Source organism: Piliocolobus tephrosceles, chromosome 21 (assembly GCF_002776525.5).
Source record: "Piliocolobus tephrosceles isolate RC106 chromosome 21, ASM277652v3, whole genome shotgun sequence".
NCBI classification, from domain to species: domain Eukaryota; kingdom Metazoa; phylum Chordata; class Mammalia; order Primates; family Cercopithecidae; genus Piliocolobus; species Piliocolobus tephrosceles.
In genome coordinates this window covers 14,196,591-14,218,564 of record NC_045454.1, presented here as the reverse complement: position 1 = coordinate 14,218,564, position 21,974 = coordinate 14,196,591, and the positions used below count along the sequence as shown (strand labels likewise).

The 21,974-nt window shown below is 52.8% G+C and overlaps 2 protein-coding genes across 2 annotated transcripts in view; both read right to left on the bottom strand.

Moving 5' to 3' along the window:
- The window catches only part of ZNF428 (zinc finger protein 428), a 12,766-nt gene extending 9,412 nt beyond the window's left edge, over window positions 1–3,354 (bottom strand). The window contains exon 1 of the mRNA XM_023190490.3: window positions 2,233–3,354. The gene's annotated coding sequence lies outside the window, so the exon portion shown is untranslated. The remainder of the gene's footprint in view (window positions 1–2,232) is intronic.
- A 1,701-nt stretch (window positions 3,355–5,055) lies between these two features.
- Window positions 5,056–21,968, bottom strand: CADM4 (cell adhesion molecule 4). The gene is made up of 9 exons (XM_026448293.2): window positions 21,855–21,968; window positions 10,235–10,381; window positions 9,757–9,909; window positions 9,375–9,509; window positions 8,715–8,879; window positions 8,502–8,592; window positions 7,748–7,920; window positions 6,781–6,909; window positions 5,056–6,121 (listed from the first exon to the last, which is right to left on the bottom strand). The coding sequence occupies exons 1-9, from the start codon at window positions 21,916–21,918 to the stop codon at window positions 6,012–6,014; spliced, it is 1,167 nt and encodes a 388-aa protein (XP_026304078.1). The 5' UTR covers window positions 21,919–21,968; the 3' UTR covers window positions 5,056–6,011.
- Window positions 21,969–21,974: the final 6 nt, after the last annotated feature.

Genomic DNA, 21,974 nt, shown 5'->3' with positions numbered 1-21,974 from the left:
TCGGTGAAACCCCGTCTCTACTAAAAAATACAAAAAACTAGCCAGGCGAGGTGGCGGGCGCCTGTAGTCCCAGCTACTTGGGAGGCTGAGGCAGGAGAACGGCGTATACCCGGGAGGCGGAGCTTGCAGTGAGCTGAGATCCGGCCACTGCACTCTAGCCTGGGCTACAGAGGGAGACTCCCGTCTCAAAAAAAAAAAAAAAAAAAAAAAGGGCTTCCAGGCCTTAACTCAGGTACTCCCCATAACTAGGTTGGAATTATCTCCTTTGTACAGATGAGAAAACAAACACAGAGGTGGTAAGTGAATAGCCCAAGGTCACCATCTGGTAAGTGGATGAACTAGGATTGGAAGCCACACCTTTCATAAAATGATTTCTCAGCTCAAAAGGTTTTTCTGAAGATTCAGTAGGCTCACTGATAGAAATTGCTGGTGTGTGGCTGCTATTCCATCAAGAGTGGCCATTACTACTCCCACCCCCCACCCCTCTGTAAACTCCAGACATTCCCGACCTCTCACCTCTCCCTGTGCACACAAGGCCTTTTCCCGTCTGTGCGTCTTAGTACACCCACTGTTGCTGTCAAGAAAGTCCTCCTCCTTTTTTTTTTTTTTTTTTTTTTGAGATGGAGTCTCACTTTGTTGCCCAGGCTGCAGTACAGTAGCGCGATCTTGGCTCACTGCAACCTCCACCCTGCCTCAGCCTCCCTAGTAGCTGGGATTACAGGCAGCCACCACCACCAGGCCCGGCTAATTTTTTTTTTTGAGGTGGACTCTCACTCTGTGGCCCAGGCTGGAGTGCAGTGGCGCAAGCTCCGCCTCCAGGGTTCAGGCCATTCTGCTGCCTTAGCCTTCCAAGTAGCTGCGACTACAGGCGCCCGCCACCATACCCGGCTATTTTTTGTATTTTTAGTATAGATGGGGTTTCACCGTGTTAGCCAGGATGGTCTCGATCTCCTGACCTCATGATCCGCCCGCCTCAGCCTCCCAAAGTGCTGGGATTACAGGCGTGAGCCACCATGCCCAGCCTACTTCTTTATACTTTTTAAGAGACACGAGTCTCGCTCACTTGCCCAGGCTGGAGTGCAGTAGGCTGATCTGTAGGAAAGGGGCTTCCAGGTCTTAATTCATGTACTCCCCATAACCAGGTTGGAAGGTTAGCTCACTGTAACCTCAAACTCCTATGCTCATGGTATCCTACTCGCCCCTAGCAGAGTAGCTGGGACTACACATGTGCGCCACCACGCCAGGCTTAAGTTTTACTTTTTTTTTTTGTAGACCAGGCTGGTCTTGAACTCCTGGTCTCAAGTGATCCTCCTGCCTCAGCCTCCCCAAGTGTTGGTATCACAGGCATAAGCCACTGCAACTGGCCCAAACAGTTACTTAACATAGCTATATTCCATGTGATATTTGAAACATACTTTTCTAAAAGGTTATCTTTTGGATATAATTGTTTATCTGAAATTCAAATTTAACTAGACATTGTATATTTTATATGGCAACCATACACCTGGGGCAATCAAGACGACCCATGAAATTACCAGGAGACAATGCCTATCAGCCTACACTTTTCCAAGCCCACATCACACAAGGCCCCTTCCTGAGTATTCCAGATGTCAGGTAGGGCCATCCCTTGGTTCACAAGTCCCACTCCTACCATGCCTATGGCGGCCAAACTGAAAGGCAAACACAGTGCTGGAGACCCCACAATGCCCTGGGCCTGTAGCAGCCAATTCCCAAGATGCCCCGCGTGAACACAATAGGCACCCGTTCCAATGCTAGAGCAATGAGACGAGGGCAAAACCTTTCACTACGGGACAATAAGGGCCAGTTCCCACAATTCCTTGTGGCAGTTCTTCCCAGGATGCCTTGGGCCTATAGCGACCACCTTCCCGGACTCCCTGTGTGGAAGCGCTCCAAGCCTCCAGGACGGTCAGCGGCAGGTGTGGGATAAAAGGAACCGGTCTCGACCAGGATCTGGGACACTCTTTCCCAGGATGCACCAGGCCTACAACGACTAGCGGACCGACTCCCACAGCGCTTCAAGGCGGAGCGCTCGGTTCTCCCAGGATGCCCCAGGGCGGCACAGCCGCGTAGTGGGAGAAAAGGAAGCCCTCGGGTCACCACGGCCCCAGACCGCCGGCTCCCCGGCGACGGGAGTCGTCGTTCCCATCATGCAGCGGGGCCGTAGCGCCCGCTTCCCGGCATGCCCCGCGCACCCCTGCCCGGGACACTCACCGGCGCCGGCGGCCCCCGCTCCGGCTCTGCGGCGGCGGCTGCACGCCCAGCCTCTGCGCCTGCGTCGCAAGTAGGGTAGGAGAGCGCGCAGGGGGCGTGAAGAGCCTAGGGCGCTTGCGCGGCGAGACGGACTAGTCCTGTAGCTCTGTGTGAAGAGGGGCTATGAGCGTCGGGCCGTCGACGAGACCCGCGCGGGGGGCGCCGTGCTTTGCCCCTCGCTGCCTGGGTTTACTTGGTACAGTCCGCGGCCCGAAGGAACAACAAGCTGAAGGGTTCGCGCGTGCGTGTGCGGGGCAGGAACGCTACTTATAAAAATGGGATGCGCTGGGGGTGGAGGGCGCTAGTTCGGACTGGATCCTTGGCCCGAGGCCTGCTTATTTGCATAATCCTAGCGCGGGACAATGAAAGGCCTCCAGAACTGGAAGGAGTGATTTGCATATTCCCCGAGGAGGCCTTACTCCTGAGCGCAGTGATTAGCATATGGCGGGGCAACCTGAGCAAAACGCATGCGCGCAGGGACTGCAGACTAACGCGAAGTGGGTAACCTTGTTTTCGTTGGGAATCAGTTTGCATCTTGAGAGGGGGCACGAGGGTCAGGACACCTCCCAACCAGGATAAATGTTTATTGATCTCCTTGGTGTCAGACCCTATGCTGGCAGATTCTATGGTTTCTGCAGTGAACCATACTCCTGTACTCACGGCGCCCCAGTCGAAGGAGATACACACCTAATTAGACAACTACTACCCAGAAGGTCAGACCTGGAGTGAGGAACACAGGGGGCTGTGGGAGCCTAAGAGGCGCCTGTCCCGGCCTATGGTTCTAGAAAGGCTTCCAGGAGGTGGTGATCCTTAAGCCAAGTACGAATAGGAGACAGCTAGAATGGGAATGGATCTGGCAGAGTGAACAGCAAGCGCCAAGGCCCAGAGGCCAACAACAACAAAAAAAAAAGCGCATGGTTTGATTGAGGAAGCAAGAGCAGCTTAGTATGCCTAGAACCGAACTGGAGAGGGGAAATGGTCTTATAGACCGTGTTAGAGTTGAACTATGACTACATTCCAGTCTTCCTGGAAGTGTCACATTCCGGCTTAAACTCCCCAAAGGGATCCCATTAGGAAAAAAAATCCAAAAATGTTTATCATGGCCTCAGGGCTATACAGCTGGTCTGACCGTGCTTATCTTTCTGACCCCACCTACTTCCTCCTCCCTCCACTCCTGTCCAGCTCCACTTTATGCCAAACTCTCTTTGCCATCTCGGGCCTTTGCTCTTGCCGTTCCCTCTGCCTGAAAATGCTTTTCCCTCTGACCTTTGAATACCTGCTCTTGTGCTCACCATTCATATCTTGGTACGGATGTCAATTTGAGAGGCTTTTCCTGATCTCTCCATAATAGCGCTTCCACATATGACTGGAGTTACGGATAAATTGGGATTGGCCATGAGTTGGTGGTGGTTGTAACTGGCATGAAGAGTACATGGGGCTGGGCGCTGTGGCTCATGCCCGTAATCCCAACACTTTCGGAGGCCGAGGCGGGTGGATCACCCGAGGTCAGTAGCTTGAGACCAGCCTGCGCAACATGGTGAAACTTGCCTCTATTAAAAGTACAAAAATTAGCCAGAGGTGATGGGGGGGGGGTGCCTGTAATCCCTGCTACTTGGGAGGCTGAGGCACGAGGATCACTTGAACCCTGGAGGCAGAGTCACTGCACTCCAGCCTGGGCCACCCAGCCAGACTCCGTCTCAAAAAAAAAAAAAAAAAAAGAGTCTGGGCGCGGTGGCTCACGCCTGTAATCCCAGCACTTTGGGAGGCCGGGGCGGGCGGATCACGAGTTCAGGAGATTGAGACCATCCTGGCTAACAAGGTGAAAACCCATCTCTATTAAAAATACAAAAAAAAAAAAAAAATTAGCGGGGTATGGTGGTGGCAGGCGCCTGTAGTCCCAGCTATTTGGGAGGCTGAAGCAGGAGAATGGTGTGAACGCGGGAGGCAGAGCTTGCAGTGAGCCGAGACCTCACTACTGCGCTCCAGCCTGGGCAACTGAGTGAGACTTCGTCTCAAAAAAAAAAAGAGTACATGGGACTTTATTGCCCCATCTACTCCTGTGGGTTTGAAGTTTTCCATAATGACAATGGCATACCACATTACCATACTCTGCATGTATATTAATAGTTCCTATCACAATCTGAACTTTCTTTGCTTCCTTGTTTTGAGTGTTTTCCTCATGAAAGCTTCATGAGGGTAAGAATGGAGTCGCCCTTTTTCACTTTGGGTTCTCAGTGCTTAGAGCAGGATCAGATTTCAGATTAGTGCAGAGCTGTCTTTAACACCTAACATTTGCCTGTTTTATTCACCGTGGACTCTAGAACTTTGAGCAGCACCTGGCATGTCGTAAGAGGTTATTTTTTAAAGTTAGAATAATACATCTAAAAGGTACATGAATGAATGAGAGGCCTGGGATGCCAGACTAAGGAGCTTTGACTTGGTCTAGAGGTGATAGGGAGCTAGGCAAAGGTTTTGAGAGCTTAACTTTAATTCAAAGTTCCCTTGGAGACTAATGTCTGGGGTAGGGGGAAGCCAGGGTAAGGGTCGCGGCCATGGAATGGGGTAGCTCAGTCGCTATCAAAAGGCAAGACTCCGTGACTCTTTGGCTGAAGAAGTGGCCAAACCCAGGTTTCTTGGGAGGTCGAGATCCCCTCAGTGAGGTCAGGACCTTCTCCTGGCCTATACTGTCCACCAGCAACCACCACACTCTGCCTCCCCTCTCCCTTACTTCCCCTCCCAATGGTACAGCCCGACAGCAGGACAGACACACGGCCACCCCAAACACTTGTTCTCTCCTCAGTTTAATGGTGGTTAGTGAGATTGCCAAACCCCCTCCCCATTCCCCTCCCCGCCCCGTACAAAATGTGTGTGTGGTTTTTTGTTTTTTTGTTTTTTGTTTTTTTAACAAGAAAAAGGGGGCAAAAGCCAGGAATGGGGAGAGGGGGCTGCAATCTGATATTTTTCATACAGACTTTTGATTTTTTAATATATTATATATAAAACCATAAAGACCACGAGTCCTCCCCAAACTCCTTTCCCCCTCCCCGGGGGGCCTGGAGGAGAGATGGGGAAGGCCCCCCCAGGAGTGGGTGGACAGAGAGACAAATATGGATGAGACAGACGCTGGGGGAGAAGGTAGAAGGGGAGCCCAGGAACCTGGGGAAGGGGAATTGGAGAAAAGGGTTGGGGCTGTCTCCCTCACTGCCCCCATCAAAGTTATGACACAAAGACACAGAATCCCTATTTCCACGCCCCCCCCCCACCCCTCCCCCCCCCGTGCAAACATGGCTTTGCAAAGAGGTGCCCAGAGCTCTGTGGAACTCTTACAATGGCTGGCATGGGGTCTAGGACCCCCAAAGAAATCTGTGTTCCCCTGCCCTGCCCACCCCACCCTTCCCAGAAACTGACCCCCTCCCCACAAGACCTGGTTTTGTAGCCTAGGGGCCCTGGCCTTCCCCCAGTTATCTTCCCCCAACCCAATCCCTACTGCCCTCCCTGGACTTGGGGGATCTGGACCTTTGGCCCCTGCCCTCTGGGGGACCCAGACCTCTGGGCCCTCACTTCTGGCCCTTGCAGAGATCCAGGCATCCAACACCCCCATCCCTGCCCAAGCGTCTGAGGTGTTAGTGGTGGGGGGAGAAGCCCACCATCCCAGACTCTGGTAAATGTCTTTGCTGGTTCCTTGCAGCTGGCAGTGGGGGGGACCCCAGCCCAGGCCTAGGCCTGGGGTGGGGATAGGGTCAGATGAAGAATTCCTCTTTCCTCTTGTGTCCGTCGCTGCCGTTGAGGAAGGCTTCTCTTGCTTCTCCCTGTTCATCCAAGCCACTGGCTTCGTGGGTCAGATAGGAACCTGAGGGGGTGACAGACCCCCAGGGCAGGGAGGACATATTTGTGGACCCAGGAGTTGGACAGAAATATAGGGGAAGAGGGAGACAGACAAGGCAGATGCCAGACGAAGGAAGAGGGAGAAACCGAACCGAACACACAGGGAGAGGCAGAGAAAGAGGTAAAAGCAGAATTAGGAAGACTCCAAAAGCTCGCCGAAAGTGCCACCCTTATCCCTTCTGTTGGAGGTATTTCTTTGCTCTGCTCCCAGCGAATTCAGCAATTAGGAAAATAAACTGCTTTATTCAAATCCATGCTCTTTTTTTCCCCCCTACTTTTTTGTATTTTTAGTAGAAAAGGGGCTCCGCCATGGTGCCCAGGCTGGTCTCGAACTCCTGGTCTCTCAAGTGCTTTACCCGCCTTGGCCTCCCAAAGTGCTGGGATTACAAGCGTGAGCCACCGCGCCCACCCACAAATCTATGCTTTTAATTCAGCTTCTAAATTCTACCCCTTTTGGAGTATTGTGCCGAAAGCCCCTCTCCCTTTGTCATCTCGGCCCCAGGTGCAGGGGGATTTGGAATCCTGCGCCTAGGCTCCGCCCTCTCGTTACCCTGGCTCTAGGCCCCGCCTCTTTCCGAGCCCCACAACCAACCAACCACAGAGTCCAGGTCCCGCCCCACTCACCCTTCTGCCGTACCGAGCACCAGACCATGCCCACTAGCACACATATGATCAGAAACACCAGCAGCGCCAGGATGCCGCCCACAATGGCATAGGGAACCGACGTCTGAGCCTCTACCACCGCACCAGGGTCTGCCAGAGGGACAGGGCACAGGGCAAGGTAATCAGAGGACGGTCCCAGTCTGGCCCCATCGCTGCCAAGCTTTTAAGCCATTCTGCACACATCTAACCGCGCCCTTTTATGTGCCACACCCCTCAAAAATTACTGCCACCTTGTAGTCTCTTCTCTTTACAGATGCTTGTTGGTTTGTACACTGCCCGACCCCTCCCCTGAGTCATGTTGCATTTTCCTTTTCTTTTTCTTGTTTTCTTTTGCAGAGACGGGGGTCTCGCTATGTGGCCCAGACTTAAACTCCTGGGCTCACGCGATCCTCCGGCCTAGGCCTCCCAAAGTACTGGGATTAGAGGCGTGAACGACCGCACCCGGCCATCCCTCTTCTTTTGACTCAAGTTTCTTTCTCCACTAAGAAACAGAGTCCAAGAAACAGGTCCAAGTCCCTTCCCACCTTGTCTAAAACGCTCCAAGTATTTAAAGTGCTGGGTTTCCAACTACTTCCAAATTTTCTGCCCCACCGTCATAGAGCTAAACACAGAACAGCTGTGTGCTAGAGTGCATTCCAACCACTTTACATATTTAGCTCACATAATCTTCACAACAACCTTGTTATATAGGTGCTATTGTTTATTTCCACTTTCCTGATGGGTTAACTGAGGCGCAGACAGGTTCGGTTATCTACAATAGAATGCAGCCAACCCGAATTTGAGCCCCGCGGGCCAGTCTGGTCCCTAAAGGACAAGAACTCTGTTGGCTGCCGAACCCCTGAGTTACGTGGCCTCTTTATCCAAGCCCAGCCCCCGCCACCTGGCGCCCCGCCCCCGCCCTGAGCCCTGCCCGCAGCCCTGCCCTCACCGTAGACCACGAGTACGTAGAGCGCCCTCGCATGGCCGTGCTTATTGGACGCCTCGCAAGTGTAGGTGCCGTTATCCGCGGATACCAGGCCCGGCAGCGTGAGCGTCTCTCCCACGGCCTCCGCCCTCTCCGGCAAAGACTCATTCCCGCGGTTCCAGCGGATCTGGTTTGGCCTGGGTGGGGATAAAGTATAGTGAAAGTTAGGAACCCAGGTGCCAGCACCCAATTCTGACTTGTCAAGAATATAGACATGCAACTCTCATCCCGCAGGGACCTCCAAATAAGAGGCTTCCTGCTATCTCTTTCCTTTCTGGAAAACCAACAGTCCTGAGCCTACTTCCACCCATCACCAAGGTCTTAGGAATTCTAGCCCAGGCTGATCATGGTGGCTCATGCCTGTAATCCCAGCACTTTAGGAGGCTGAGATGGGAGGGCTGCTTAGGGCCAGAAGTTCCAGACCAGTCTGGGCAACATAGGGAGACCCCGTCACTATAATTAATAATAATAATAATAATAATTATTATTATTATTCTAGCCCTCCCATGCCATTCCATCCTCAGCAACCAGGAGTCGGAGGCTGCACAGCTTCAGTATTGGGGAGTCTGAGCCTCCAGATTCCTCCTCCCTCAGGATTCAGGAGTCCAGGTCCCCAGCTCTCTCCTCCTTAGGACCCAGGCGTTCAAGTCCCTGGTCCCTGTTCTTCCAGGTCCCCAGCTTTCTCCTCTTGAGGACACAGGAGGCCCCCAGAGCTCACCTGGGGTTCCCCGTGACAGCACACGTCAACACCAGCGTGTCTCCCTCCCTCACCACAGCTTGGGAGGCATGAATCCGGGCCGTGGGGGAGTCTGCAAGGCAAAAGTAAGAAGGGAGAGTAGTTTCCAAGCCATCACGTGGGACAAGGGGGACCCTCCCGGGTGAGGGTGGCTGGCGTTGGGATCCCTTGGGTCCCGGCCCGCGGGGCACTTACACTGCACATCCAGCACGTACTGCGTCTGCTTGCTGTGTCCGGAGGGCAGCGCCTGGTTCTGCGCCTCGCAGATGATGATACCACCGTCGTCCTTACGGTCCACACGAAACCGCACTGTGCTTGCCACGCTCCAGACCTTGCCATTTTCCTGGCTGCTGCTCACTCCTGCCACACCCCGGTCAGACACTGTCAGGCTGCGATTCCGGCTTCATCCATCCACCCAAGCCAACCCCAAAGCAGGCTATTTGCCAAGCCCCACCCCTTACCCACAGGCCCCGCCTCTTGTCCTCCAAGCTACGCCCCACCCCTAACCAAGGCCATGTGCCTCCTCCCAAAGCTCTTCCCTCTTTCACGCTCATGCTTTCTCGTCTATCAATCCATTTAATTGCTATATATATAAACATAAATCTATATATATACTTAGAGACGGGGTCTCACAATTCTGGCCAGGTTGAACTCCTGACCTCAAGCAATCCTCCCATCTCAGCCTCCCAAAGTGCTAGGACTACAGGTGTGAGCCACCACGCTTGACATCGACCACTACATATTGAATGTCCAGTGTCTGTGAAAACCTGTGGCTCCTCTCCACATATAACCACATATAACCTCTCCTAAGTCCCACCTCCTCCCCACCCCTCATCAGCACTTGGCCCAGGGTACCTTTCAGCTCCTTGCGGTCCCGGTACCAGCGCAAGGTGGCAGCCGGACGGGACCGCGGAACGAGGCAGCTGAGCTCCACCTCGCCGCCCTCTACCGCCTGCTCCCGGACCTCCACCACGGGATTCTCTGGGGCCACTGCCACAGGAAGAAGGGAAGTAAGGGGTTAAAAAAGGCACGAACGTGGGTTCAAAGCGATCAAGCTGCCGTTTCCCAGCGACCAGAGGGAACCAGGGTCCCAGGTGGCAGGGGTTAAAGGGGAGAGGTCAGGAGCCAGATGCCCATCCAGGATGTTAAAAATAGTCATGGTCTGAAAGTCTCAGGAGAAGAGAGAAGCAGAGAAGAAAGGAGGAGAGGATGCGCCCGACAAGGGGGAGGGCGTTACCTAGTACCGTGAGCGTGGCAATCTGGTGGTGGGTGTCTTCTGTGTAGAGCTGGCAGAAATAGCCCCCCTCATCCTCCAGGCGGGCATCTGAGAGCCGGATCCGCACCCGGCGTGGGGAGAACTCCTCAAGCTGGAAACGCTCATCCTTCAAGGCTAGAGAGAGTGAGGGGGAAGGTGTGAATTTCGGGAGTCCTGGCCTCACAAGTCCCACCCATCCAACAAGAGCTTAGAGTCCAGCCCTCTGCCTCATTTCTCCAGCCATACCTGTGAGTCTGAGGTGTCCAACTATTTACTCCCTTGAGAACCCAGCATTAGTCAAGTCCTCCTGCCTGCAGGACCAGCAGTCCAGGCCCCCAGCCCTTTCTTCTCCGAGACCCAGGAGACCAAACTCTCGGGTATGTCCTCTTTCAGGACATGGGAGTCTGGACCCCAGTCCTCTCTTCCTTTAAGACTTAGGAGTCTAGTCCCCAGCACTCACCACGGGTGCCATTGAAGAAGAGGGTCTGCCGGGCTGGGTTCTGGATGACAACTATGGACCCATCATACTGGTGTAGACGGCAGGTGATCTCAGCCACCCCACCCTCAGCCACTGTCACGTTCTCTGTCTGTACTTCCTGTCCTGCCCCTGGACAATTAGACAAAAAGACAGGATAGAAGACTCACTGAAAGCTGCATTTCAGTTTTTTCTTTCTCCCTCTCCCCCATCCAAACCTCCAATCCCTCTCTTTCCCCTCATTCATTTCATTGTACTGAACATTTCCTGCAGGCTAGAGTCCAGGACAGGGAGGAAATCTGCTCCCTACTCTAAAAGAGCTGCAGTCAAGATTTAGTAGAATATGCTCTAATGAGGGCAGCACAGGGCACATTAGGAGCCCAGAGCAAGGGGAGACTATTATAGAACTGCCTAGAGAGATGGGTAGCCAGAGAGGGCTCTGCAAGAAAGCGCCATTGGATCTGGATCTTAAACAGTAAGCAGGAGGCTGGGCGCGGTGGCTGATGCCTGTAATCCCAGCACTTTGGGAGGCTGAGGCGGGCAAATCACAAGGTCAAGAGATAGAGACCATCCTGGCCAACATGGTGAAACCCCGTCTCTACTAAAAATACAAACAAACAAAAAAGTAGCTGGGTGTGGTGGCATGCACCTGTAGTCCCAGCTACTCAGGAGGCTGAGGCAGGAGAATCGCTTGAACCGGGGAGGCGGAAGTTGCAGTGAGCTGAGGTTGAGCCACTGCGCCACTGCACTCCAGCCTGGGTGACAGAGCAAGACTCTGTCTCAAAAAAAAAAAAGAGTAACAGGAGTTCACAAGGTGTGGGAGACTGCTGTGTGTTCACCAAGCCTCATCTTTCACACCTGGGCACATATTGTAGCCCGTTTGCAAAGATGGCTGTAATATTTTCCTGTTCCTGGACATGCCCTTTGCAAATTGATTTTGCCATTCCTCCCATTGAGAAAGCACTCTGTCCCCCTACTAGTCTGGGTAAAACTTGCGAGTTGCTTTGACCAATAAAATTTGCTAGAAGTGATACTGAGCTCAGGCCTGAAGAGGCCTTGTAACTTCCACTACTGCCCTAAGACTGTTACATGAAAATACCCAGACTAGTGTCTTTGCAGATGAACGATCACAGTGAAAGAGAAGCCCAGCCAGCAGCCAGCACCAACCACCAGCTGTGTGAGTGAGGCCATCCTGGATCATCCAGCCCCAGCTGCCCCACCAGATGACAGTAGCCATACAAGTGACCCCAGTTGAGACCAATAAAAGATCTGCCCATCTGATACAGCCCAAACTGCTGAACCCCAGAATCATGAACAAATAAGGTGGTGGTTGTTTTAAACTCCTAAGTTGTGGGTGATCTGTTCTCTGCTAAAGTTAACTGATACAATACAGAATTAGGCTATACTTCCCAGCATCCTTTATAGTTAGGTGGGGCCATGTGACCAATTCTGGCCAATGGGATGTAGGTGGAAGAGAAACACCTCTTGCAGCCTGACCCATCTCCCTCATAATCCTTAACACTGACTGAACAGAGAGGACTACAGGGAGCCTAGAGGAGGGCAGGATCACAAGCCCGAAGCAACCTGGGTCTCTGACTGACTGTCCCCCATGACCCACCTGTATAGGACTGTGATATGAGCAAGAAATACACCTTTTTGTTAAGTCATTGAGATTTCAGGGGTGTCTGTTACAGTGTTTAACCTACCCTGATTAATCCATCAGAAAAACAAGGTGGGAAATTAGAAAGGGGGTGTGTCTAGCACCATCAGAGGAAAGAATTTAGGAAAACTGAAAGCCAAGATTAATCATCAGCATCACTATCATCATCTGTTGTCTTCAAAATAACAGTAACCCCCATAGCTAACAATTATTGGGTACTTGCAATGTTAGTCCCTGTGCTAAGGGCATTACCCATATAACTTACATTTAATCTTCACAATCCCTGTGTAAGGTAGGCATTATTATTATTATTATTATTATTATTATTTTGTGTTTTTTTTTTTTTGAGACAGAGTCTTGCTCTGTTTCCCAGGCTGGAGTGCAGTCGTGCGATCTCGGCTCACTGCAACCTCCATCTCCCAGGTTCAAGCGATTCTTCAGCCTCAGCCTCCCAAGTAGCTGGAATTACAGGCATGCACCACCATGCTGGGCTAATTTTTGTTTTTAGTAGAGACAGAGTTTAGCCATGTTGACCAGACTGGTCTCAAACTCCTGGCCTCAAGTGATCCGCCTGCCTCAGCCTCCCAAAGTCCTGGGATCACAGGTGCGAGCCACTGCGCCAGCCAATTATTATTATTATTTTTAATTTGAGACAAGGTCAGGCTAGAGTGCAGTGGCACGCTCTCAGCTCACTGCAATGTCTGCCTCCCAGGCTCAAGTGATCCCCCTCAGCCTCCCCAATAGCTGGAACTACAGGTGCACACCATCACACCTGGCTAATTTTTCTATTTTTTTAGGGATGGAGTTTCGCAGTGTTGCCCAGGCTGGTCTCGAACTCGCAAACTCAAGTGAACTGCCTGTTTCGGCCTCCCAAAGTGCTGGGATTACAGGCATGAGCCACTGCGCTCAGCCTATCCCCATTTCCCGCATCCCCCCCTTTTTTTTTTTTTTTTTGAGACGTTGTCTTGCTCTGTCGCCCAGGCTAGAGTGCAGTGGTGTAATCTCGGCTCACTGCAACCTCCACCTCTCGGGTTCAAGCGATTCTCCTGCCTCAGCCTCCCAAGTAGCTGGGATTATAGGTACCCACCACTGCACCTGGCTAATTTTTGTATTTTTAGTAGAGATGGGGTTTCATCATCTTGGCCAGGCTGGTCTGGAACTCCTGACCTCGTGATCCACCCTCCTCAGCCTCCCAATGCTGGGATTACAGGCTTGAGCCACCGTGTCCTGCTCCCATTCCCATTTTATAGGTGAGAAAATTGGCCCACAGAGATGAAATGACTTGCCCAAGTTCACAGCCAAGAGTGGCAGCACCAAAATCTGCGTCCAAATCTCTGATTCTGTATCCTGCATCTGTATATCCACTCCTGGATGTCTGGATTAAGTGTCCGTCATTGGCAGGGGGTTGTGAGATCCACTTGTGATGGGCCTCAAATGCCAATCTAGGAGATTGACTTTCATCCTAAGGGCCAGTGAAGGTTTTGAAGCAGGAAAATGCCATGATTAAATCTGGCTGTTTGTCTTTAAGTGCTGGATAGCTATCCATGTCTTTTACATTCAGGTGCAGGGTTGCATTCATTCGGGAGTATTTCCTGAGTATCACATAGGTTTTCAGGGGCTGAGCAGTCAGAGATGAGTTAGATGGGGTCCCTGCCCTTTAAGATTTTGGGAAGGTAGAAACCAATCACTGTAATCAGAAGAGTTATGTTCTCTGTAAGAGGATAGGTAACCTAATTTGGGAGTTGAGGGGTAGAAAAGATTATTTCTGGGGGATGGAGACAGAGACTTCTGGCTTCCTATTCTGACATCCGTTTTTCCCTTTCTCCTCAGTAAAAGAAAAGAACACTGTATTTTATGGCTGCACTATGTCCAACAGAAAAAGACATTTCTCAGTCTCCTTGCAGCAAGGTAAAACCATCTGATAAAATTTTGTTCAGTTGGATACAAGCCAAAATTTTGCATGACAATTTTGGGAGGACTTCCTGAAACAGGTGGACAAACCCTTTTTTCTACCGAGTCACCTTTGTGCCGCCCAGAACTAGCAGTGTGATGCATAGAATTTAGGCAGCTATATTGAACCATGAGGACAAGGGCAGTGGGGATGGCGGAACCAAGAGCTGGAAGGTGCCTGAGTCTCCGGTGAAGATGTGGGGCTGCTGTAACAGCCCTGGACTCCTACTTCTGGACTTCTTTGATGTTTGAGTGTAACACTTTGGGTATTTTTATTTTTAAAATTTATTTTGGAGATGAGGTCTCACTATGTTGCCCAGGCTGGACTCAAACTCTTATGCTCAAGCAGTCCTCCTGCCTCAGCTTCCTGAGTAGCTGAAACTATAGCACTTTGGGTATTTGAGCTACTATTTGAGGTTTATTTAGCACCTCCTGGAATATCAAGCTTAACATGTCCAATCCTTGCCCCAGATATTTTCCTCCCCAAATTTTCTCAATCTCAGTAAATGTCACCACCATTCACCTGGTTGCTCAGGTCAAACACCTAGAAATCATTCAAGTTCTCTCCCTTTCCCTCATCCCCAATATCCATTCCATCAGCAATATCTGTCCATTCTACCTCCAAGACATCTCCCAGATCTCATCACCTTTGTCTGCCTCTCCTACCCTCACTCTCATCCAGCATCATCCATCCCTCACCTGGACTCTGCAAGAGGCTACTCGTGGGTCTCTCTGCATCCCTGTCTGCCTCCTCCGAGGCCATTCTCCACCCAGTGGCCGGATGGATTTTTCAAAGAGGTAAATCAGATCAATTCATCTCTCTACTTAAAACCCTCCAAGGGCTGCCCATAACATGTAGAGTAAAATAGAGACCCCTTCCCGGGGACTTCGAGGTGCTTATGGCCTGGCCCCTCTCTGACTTCACTTCACTCTGGGCTCGCTAGCCTTGCTGTCCCTCAAACAGGCTAAGCTCGTTCCCCCAACAGGGCCTTTTCCCTTTTCTTCCTTCTGCCTAGAATGTTCTTCTCCCCACCTCCCAACCCCCATCTTCCCAGGGCTGACTCCTGTCCCCATTTGGGTCTCAAATCATATCAGTACCTTCTCAGAGAGGCCTTCCCTCACTGCTCATCCCTTCACCTTTAGAACACTTTCTTTTCTTTTAAGAGACAAAGTCAGCCTGGTGCAGTGGCTCATGCCTGTAATCCCAGCACTTTGGGAGGCCAAGGCGGGCACATCACCTGAGATCAAGTGTTCAAGACCAGCCTGGCCAACATGGCAAAACCCCATCTCTACTAAAAAATACAAAAATTAGCCAGGCATGGTGGCACACACCTGTAGCCCTGGCTACTCAGACAGCTGAGGCAGAACTGCTTGAACCCGGGAGGCAGAGGTTTCAGTGAGCCGAGATCAAGCCACTGCACTTCAACCTGGGTGACAGAGTGAGACTCCGTCTCAAAAAAAAAAAAGAGCGAGAGAGACAGGTTATTGCCCTGTTGCCAAGGCTGGAGTGCAGTGGGGTGCAATCATGGCTCACCATAGCCTCGAACTGCCTCATCCTCCCACCTCAGCCTCCCAAGTAGCTGGGACTACAGGCTCCTCCCACCACACTTGGCTAATTTTTATGTTTTTTTATGGAGACAGAGATTCTCTATGTTGCCCAGGCTGGTCTCTAACTCCCGGGCTCAAGGGATCCTCCTGCCTCGGCTTCCCAAAGTGCTGGGATTACAGGCGTGAGCCGCTGCGCCTGGCCCAAAACACTTGCTATTTCCTCACCATTGCTTTATTTCTTCTACAAAGATTTCACTGGAATTATCAGATTAATTTGCTTATTTGTTTACTGTCTGTTTGTCACCCATGACTGGAATATATACTCTAGGAAGGCAGGGATATAATCCACTGGGTTTACTGCTGCACCCCTAGTACCTAGAAGAGTGCTTGGCACCTGCTAAGTGCCTGGGGAACTTGCTGCATGAATTACTTGTGTCAGATGGGATCTGTTTGTCTTTCCTTTTTCTTTCTTTTTCTCTTTCTTTCCTTCCTTCCTTCTTTCCTTTTTTTTTCTCTTTCTCTTTCTTTTTTCTTTTTTTGAGATAAGATCTCACTCTGTCACCCAGGCTAGAGTGCAGTGGTGCAATCATAGCTCCCTGTAACCTTGAACACGTGGGCTCAAGCGATCCTCCCACCTCAGGCTACCAAATAGCTAAGACTACAGAGATGCTAGCCATGCCCAGCTAATTTAAAAAAAAAAAAAAAAAAAATTTTTTTTTTTTCTTTAGAGATGGGTGGTCTCAATATCTTGCACAGCTTGGTCTTGAACTCCTAGGCTCAAGCAATCCTCCTGCCTTGGCCTCCCAAAGTGCTGGGATTATAGGCATGAGCCACTGCAGCTGGCCCAGACAGAATCTCATTTCAGTCTGACAACAACTTTGTGACATCATTATTTTCATCTTAAACACTTAGGTTGATCCCAGATCAACCACCTGCCATCTGTGTGACCTGGGGGCAAGTGACCTTACCTTTCTGAGCCTCAGTTGCCTCATCTATAAAATGGGAATGATGCCAGTGCCTGCCTTGTAAGAATGAGCCCCGTGCCTAAAGCTCAGCGAGCCCTCTCTGCAAGGCTGTTTTAGTACAGCCTTGGGAAACATGCCCATGGATGTGAAAACTGGCATGCACATTCTGGCGCTTTTAAAAACATCTCGCAGCCTGTCCATAGATCCTGGACCTCAAGGCTGGTTCAGTGCTAGCCCCCCATTTTACAGATGTGGAGAATGAGGCTTAGCAGGTCCCAGGCAAGTCGGTGGCAAAATTCACCATCTCCTGGGAGTCACCAGGTTCCTCTCAATCTGCCCCCACCAAATTTATCCCCTACTCTCTGCTTGAGGGTGCACATGGGGTGAGGGTGGGGGGCTTTTGTCTTACTCCCTCCCCCTCCTGAGGAGTCAGTAACCAACAGTGTCTGTGCCTGGAATATTAATGTCTCAGCAGCTTTTGTTTGGGGGGTTGAGGGTGGTGGGGGTGGGACTTTCTGGTCAGAGAGGGGCTGAGCTTGGGGACTGAGGCACTGGCCCTTTAAACTGTGTTGATAGCCAGGAGTCGTCACGGGGATGGTGCTTGGAAAAAGGGACAGGGGAGGGTTTGGGAAAGAGTGGCGGAGCAGGTAATGCGTAAGACCCAGGAATCCAGCCCCCAATTACCTCCTCTCCCAGGACCCAGGAGTCTAGGCTCCCAGCCCCTCCTCCATCAGGTTCCAGGAGTCTGGAACCCCGGTTTCTTTCCCCCTTAGACCCAGGAATTCAGCCCCCAACTACCTCCTCTCTCAGGTTCCCGAAATCCAGACCCCTAGCCCCCTTCTCGATCAGGACCCAGGAGTCTGGGCTTTCAGCAGCCCTTTCCTTCAAACCTAGGAGTCAGAGCCCCCAGCTCTGTCCCAGCTTAGACACAGGAGTCTGGGCCTCCAGCCCCCTCCTCCTTCAGGACCCAGGAGCCAGGGGTCCAGAGTACACAGCTGGTGGATGTTTCCACGGAGACTAAGCAGGGTGGGGGGAGCGCTTCCTGGGTCCTGAGTCAGCGAATACCCAAGGGAGTCTCAAGGTCATAGTTCCGGGAAGGTCACCACCACCCCCTCTGTATCCGCTCCCCAGGGGGCTCCTGGCATCCTGCCTCCTTCCCCCTTCCTCCCCTAGGGAGGTGGTACATCCCTGCGTCCTGACCGAACCCCCCTCAGCCCCCCATCAATGGCGGAGTCCGAACATCCTCGCACAAAGCGTCAATTCTTCCCCAGCTCAGCCTTGTGAAGGCGCCTGTATTCGCAGGACCTAGGCATCAGGGTCTCAGCCCCTCCTCCCTCAGAAACCTGGAGTGGAACCCCCCGCCTCCAGCCCCTTCCTCCCTCAGGACCCAGGAGTCTGTATCCCCATCCCTTCCTCCCTCAAGACCTGGAGTGTGGACTCCCAGCCCCCTTTTCCTTCCGGACACAGGAGTTGCAGCCCTCAGCCCTCTCCTCCCTTAAACGCAGGAGTCTAAGACCCCAGCCCCTTCTCCTGAGACCCAGGAGTCTAAGACTCCAGCCCCCTCCTCCCTGAGAAACAGGAGTCTAAGACCCCAGCCCCCTCCTCCCTGAGAAACAGGAGTCTAAGACCCCAGCTCCCTCCTCCCTGAGAAACAGGAGTCTAAGACCCCAGCCCCCTCCTCCCTGGACCTAGGAGTCTAAGACCCCAGGCCCTTGTCCCTCAGACCCAGGAGCCTAAGACCTCAGCCCCTTCCTCCTTGAGACCCAGGAGTCTAAGACCCCAGCTCCCCTCCTCCATCAGACCCAGGAGTCCAGGCCCCCAGCCCCTCCTCTCCTGGAAACTTTTGACTCTTAAGTCCCCAGTCAACCCCTAGAACCAGAGTTCTGCCTTTCCTCAACCCTGTGTCCCCTCCCATCTGGGGACCTAGGCATCAGGTGGGGGCGTAGGGGTGAGTCAGCAGCCTCACACACAAAGTCCCCGCTGTGGCCCCCACATTCCTGGGATATTCGGGACTCCCTGGATTCCGGGCCTCAGGCCCAGCCAGGGAGTGGGGAGTCCTCCAGAGGACCTCCCTGGGTGTGGGGTACGGGAGGAATTCCTGCTCCGGGAAGGGTGCAAGGCCTGCACTGAGCTCCCACTGTCCGAACCTCCACCCCCAGTGCCCTCTATTCACACCCCCTTCCCAGAAGAGCCCAGGCTCAGCGCCTGCCCCTTGCCCCACTGGGTGCCCACGGAGGAGCCTGTGTGCCTGCTCCCTGTGGGCCTGGGGTCTGCACAGGCGGAAACCAGTGGGTGCTTGGGTCCTGGTGCCACAGGCCATTGGATGCTGGTGGGTCTGTCTCCAGGCCACCCCCCACCCCTCCCAGAAAGAGAAAGCTGCCTTTGTGTTCTCCAAGATGGGGACAGGCCAGGCTCGCACGACATTAACCCAGCCTTAGGCCCCAGCCCTGCTGTGTCTAAGATCTTGGAATCCATTGCAGAACCTGACCCCCACCCCCAGGCTCTGGGGACACAGGCGCCTGGCTCATGGGCGGGTGGGGGGGGGGGTCAGTGATAGAAACCTCCAAAACCTGTTCCTTGGGGTGACTCACAATGGAGGGAGGGTCCCCCTGTTCTCAGAGTGGTTGGTCAGAATTTTAGCAGGAAAAAGTGAGTCACCCTGGGAGGAAAACATTATTTGGGGATCAACAACTGCCCCCTCCACAAGGCCCCTCAACTCCTAACCGCCTCTCTATTCTTTCTTTGTATTGGCTATCTGTTTCCTCTGCTCCTTTCTGTTCTACCCAGTTTCTGGCTGCGGGTCCCCGTTTCTGCCTGGGTGCATCTCTGGGCAGGCAACCCATCCCTCCCTCTCCCTTCCTCTCCTCTGCCCACCCTGGATCCTTCTTCTTTGGGCATAAATCTCATCATCTTCTTCTGGTATGCTCAGAAGATGAATGAACCAGGAGAGACAGAACATGTTTTTAAAATGGCGCAAATGTACCCCATCTCTCCCGATTTCTGCTGGCTGGGCAAGGTGAGAGAGGAAGGAGTGACTAAGAGAAATGTGGGAACAACAGATACCCACTAAAATGTTGTGGCCAAGGCCACTCAGAAATATCCAATGGAAAGGAAAGCAGGAAGGATCCTCCAAGACCACATGCTATAGCCTCCTATCCCATGCTTTACAGAAGGGGAAAGTAAGGCCCAGAGAGGGACAAGGACTGATGCAAAGTTATACCAAAGGGTCCTGGGTAAGGCTTGGACCAAAGTTCCTTAGCTCCCAGTCGGGAGCTCTTCCCATGACACCAAGCTCAGTTTCTACTTGTAAAAGTCACATACCATTTACTTTAGAGAAAGTTTACAGAGAGGATTAGGGTGCCAGAAAGTAGTGACTTGGAAATCAAACGAGGGACAGGGCTGTAGACCTAACTCCCAGAAGCACCAGAGAAAGGCTTTTGCACGGAGCGGGTGGTCACCTTAAGCTATATTCTGATCCTGAGAATTCAAAGTCTGATGATTCTAAGCTGCCAAGATTCTAAATGTCATAGATATCAAGATCCAGGAACTCCAAGACATCAAGATTTCACGATTTTCAAGACGTCAAGATGCTAGCATGCTAACACCATCGAGGTTCTAGAACTTTAAAGTTGTCAAAATGCTAAAGCCTTCTGGATTCTAGAATCCTATAGATGTCAGTATTCTAGAGTACCCTCAGGTTCTTTGTTTGCTGGATTCATTAGTTCCAGGATTCTGTGAGCCTGGTGTCTAGCCAAAAAAATAGAGATAAATTAAAATTGATGGAAATGTCACTGGGGTACCAAAGTTCTCATCTGGGAAATTGTAGTGTGTCTGTTGCAAAGAAAGGAGGTAATGATGCAAGTTCTAAAGCAGTCACAGAAGACTAGAGAAGAAAGAAAGGCAGACAGTGAGAGGACAGCTTTGCCCCTCACCCTGGCCGAAGTGAAGGTGGCTCTGCCTCAAACCCTGGAGTAGGGAACGTGTAACTACACTCAACTTGCCAGAAACCCCTTCACAGCCTGAGCTGGCGTTCCCTTTCAGGTCACTGAGTTCAACATCTTCACTTTACAGAAAAAGAAACAGAAGCCTGGAGAGAGGGAGGTGTTTACCATTGGCTGCAATGGCAAATGGCAAGAGCCAAGATTTAAGCCCAGGCTGCCAGCCCCGTGCCACCTGATCACAACTCCTCTCACCAATCTCTGCAGAACACCCAGCCCTCCTGCTTCTACCCAGCCACCTTCCAATCCTCTGTTCCTTCCAAAAGTGGCCTTATCCACCAGGGAGGGGTGACCTGTGGCAGGTTCGAGACTCACACAGTGTGAGAGTGTGTGTGGGTGACATTTCCTGACCTTGTCCCCAGTTTCAGGGTCACCCGACCTTGGGGGTCTCCAGCTTGTCACAGTGTGTGATGAGGGTATGTGGATGGCTCCCTGGATGTCCCGGACAGGGGCTTCTCTGTGAGTCAAGCCTGGGTGTGTGAATGGGTGAGGAGGGTTTGGAGAGACATTCGCTGAATCCATGTGTGTGCCTACATGCCAAGGTCCCCCATTCTCACTTCCCTGCACACATGCACAGATGTTTCCCCCCAGGGCTCTTTAGAATGCCCTGCCTGACTGAATTCCTCTCCAGGGGCACAGAGGGATAGAGAGAGGCAGGAAGGAAGGATGGGAATGGGAGATCCCGGGATGGAGGCTGTAAGGGTAGAGAGAGGAGGCACAGCAGAAAGACAGGGATGGAGATAGTGGGACAGAGAAGGGGGAAGGAGACAGGTGACAGGGCTAGAGAAACGAGTGACAGAAAGACAGGGGACAGAGAGACAAGGGGATGGGGCAGATAGGGGACAGAGGAAAAGGGACAGAAAAACAAGGGTGACAGCGAGACAGAGACAGGGACCAAGAATAGGGACAGAGAGGGAGGGCAGAAATCCGGGGGAAAGAGAATAGAGAGGATGATGGAGGGGACAGAGTGACCCAGGAAAAGGGGACAGAGACCAGGGGACAGAGGCAGGGGACAAAGACAGAATAGATGAGGAACACGGAGGCAAGGAGAGAGGTAGACAGACAGAAGGAGGGACAGGACTTCGAGACTGAGGGGCAGAGGACAAGGGTAGGGGGACGAGGAGCCGGACGGGGGGAAGGGGGGATTTAGAGACGGGCGGACAGAGGGACGCAGAGACTGGACAGGACAGCGGGACGGGCCTGGGGAAGGCGGACTCATGTGTGTGGGGGGTCTTGGGCCCTTTGTCCCCGCCGGGATCCGGCCTGCGCGGGTGGGGGGGCTGCGGCACGGCGGCCGGGGCCCGCGCCCCCTCCCCCGCTCGTCGCTCCCGGCTCCCGGCCCGCGCTGCGCTTTGTCCCGGGGAGGGGGCCCGGCCCGGCCCCGCGCGCATTGTTCGGCCTCTGCAGCCCCGAGGCGGCCGAGCTGTCACCACGGCGCGCCCCCCGCCCCAGCCCGGCCGGCCGACCCCGGCCCCCGACCCTACCTGGCCCCGCCGCGGCCGCCCACAGCAGCAGCAGCGGCCACTGGAAGCGCCGGGCCCGGCCCATGGTGCCGCCGCCGCCGCCGCCGCCGCCGCCGCTCGCTCCCGGCCCGGCACCTGCAC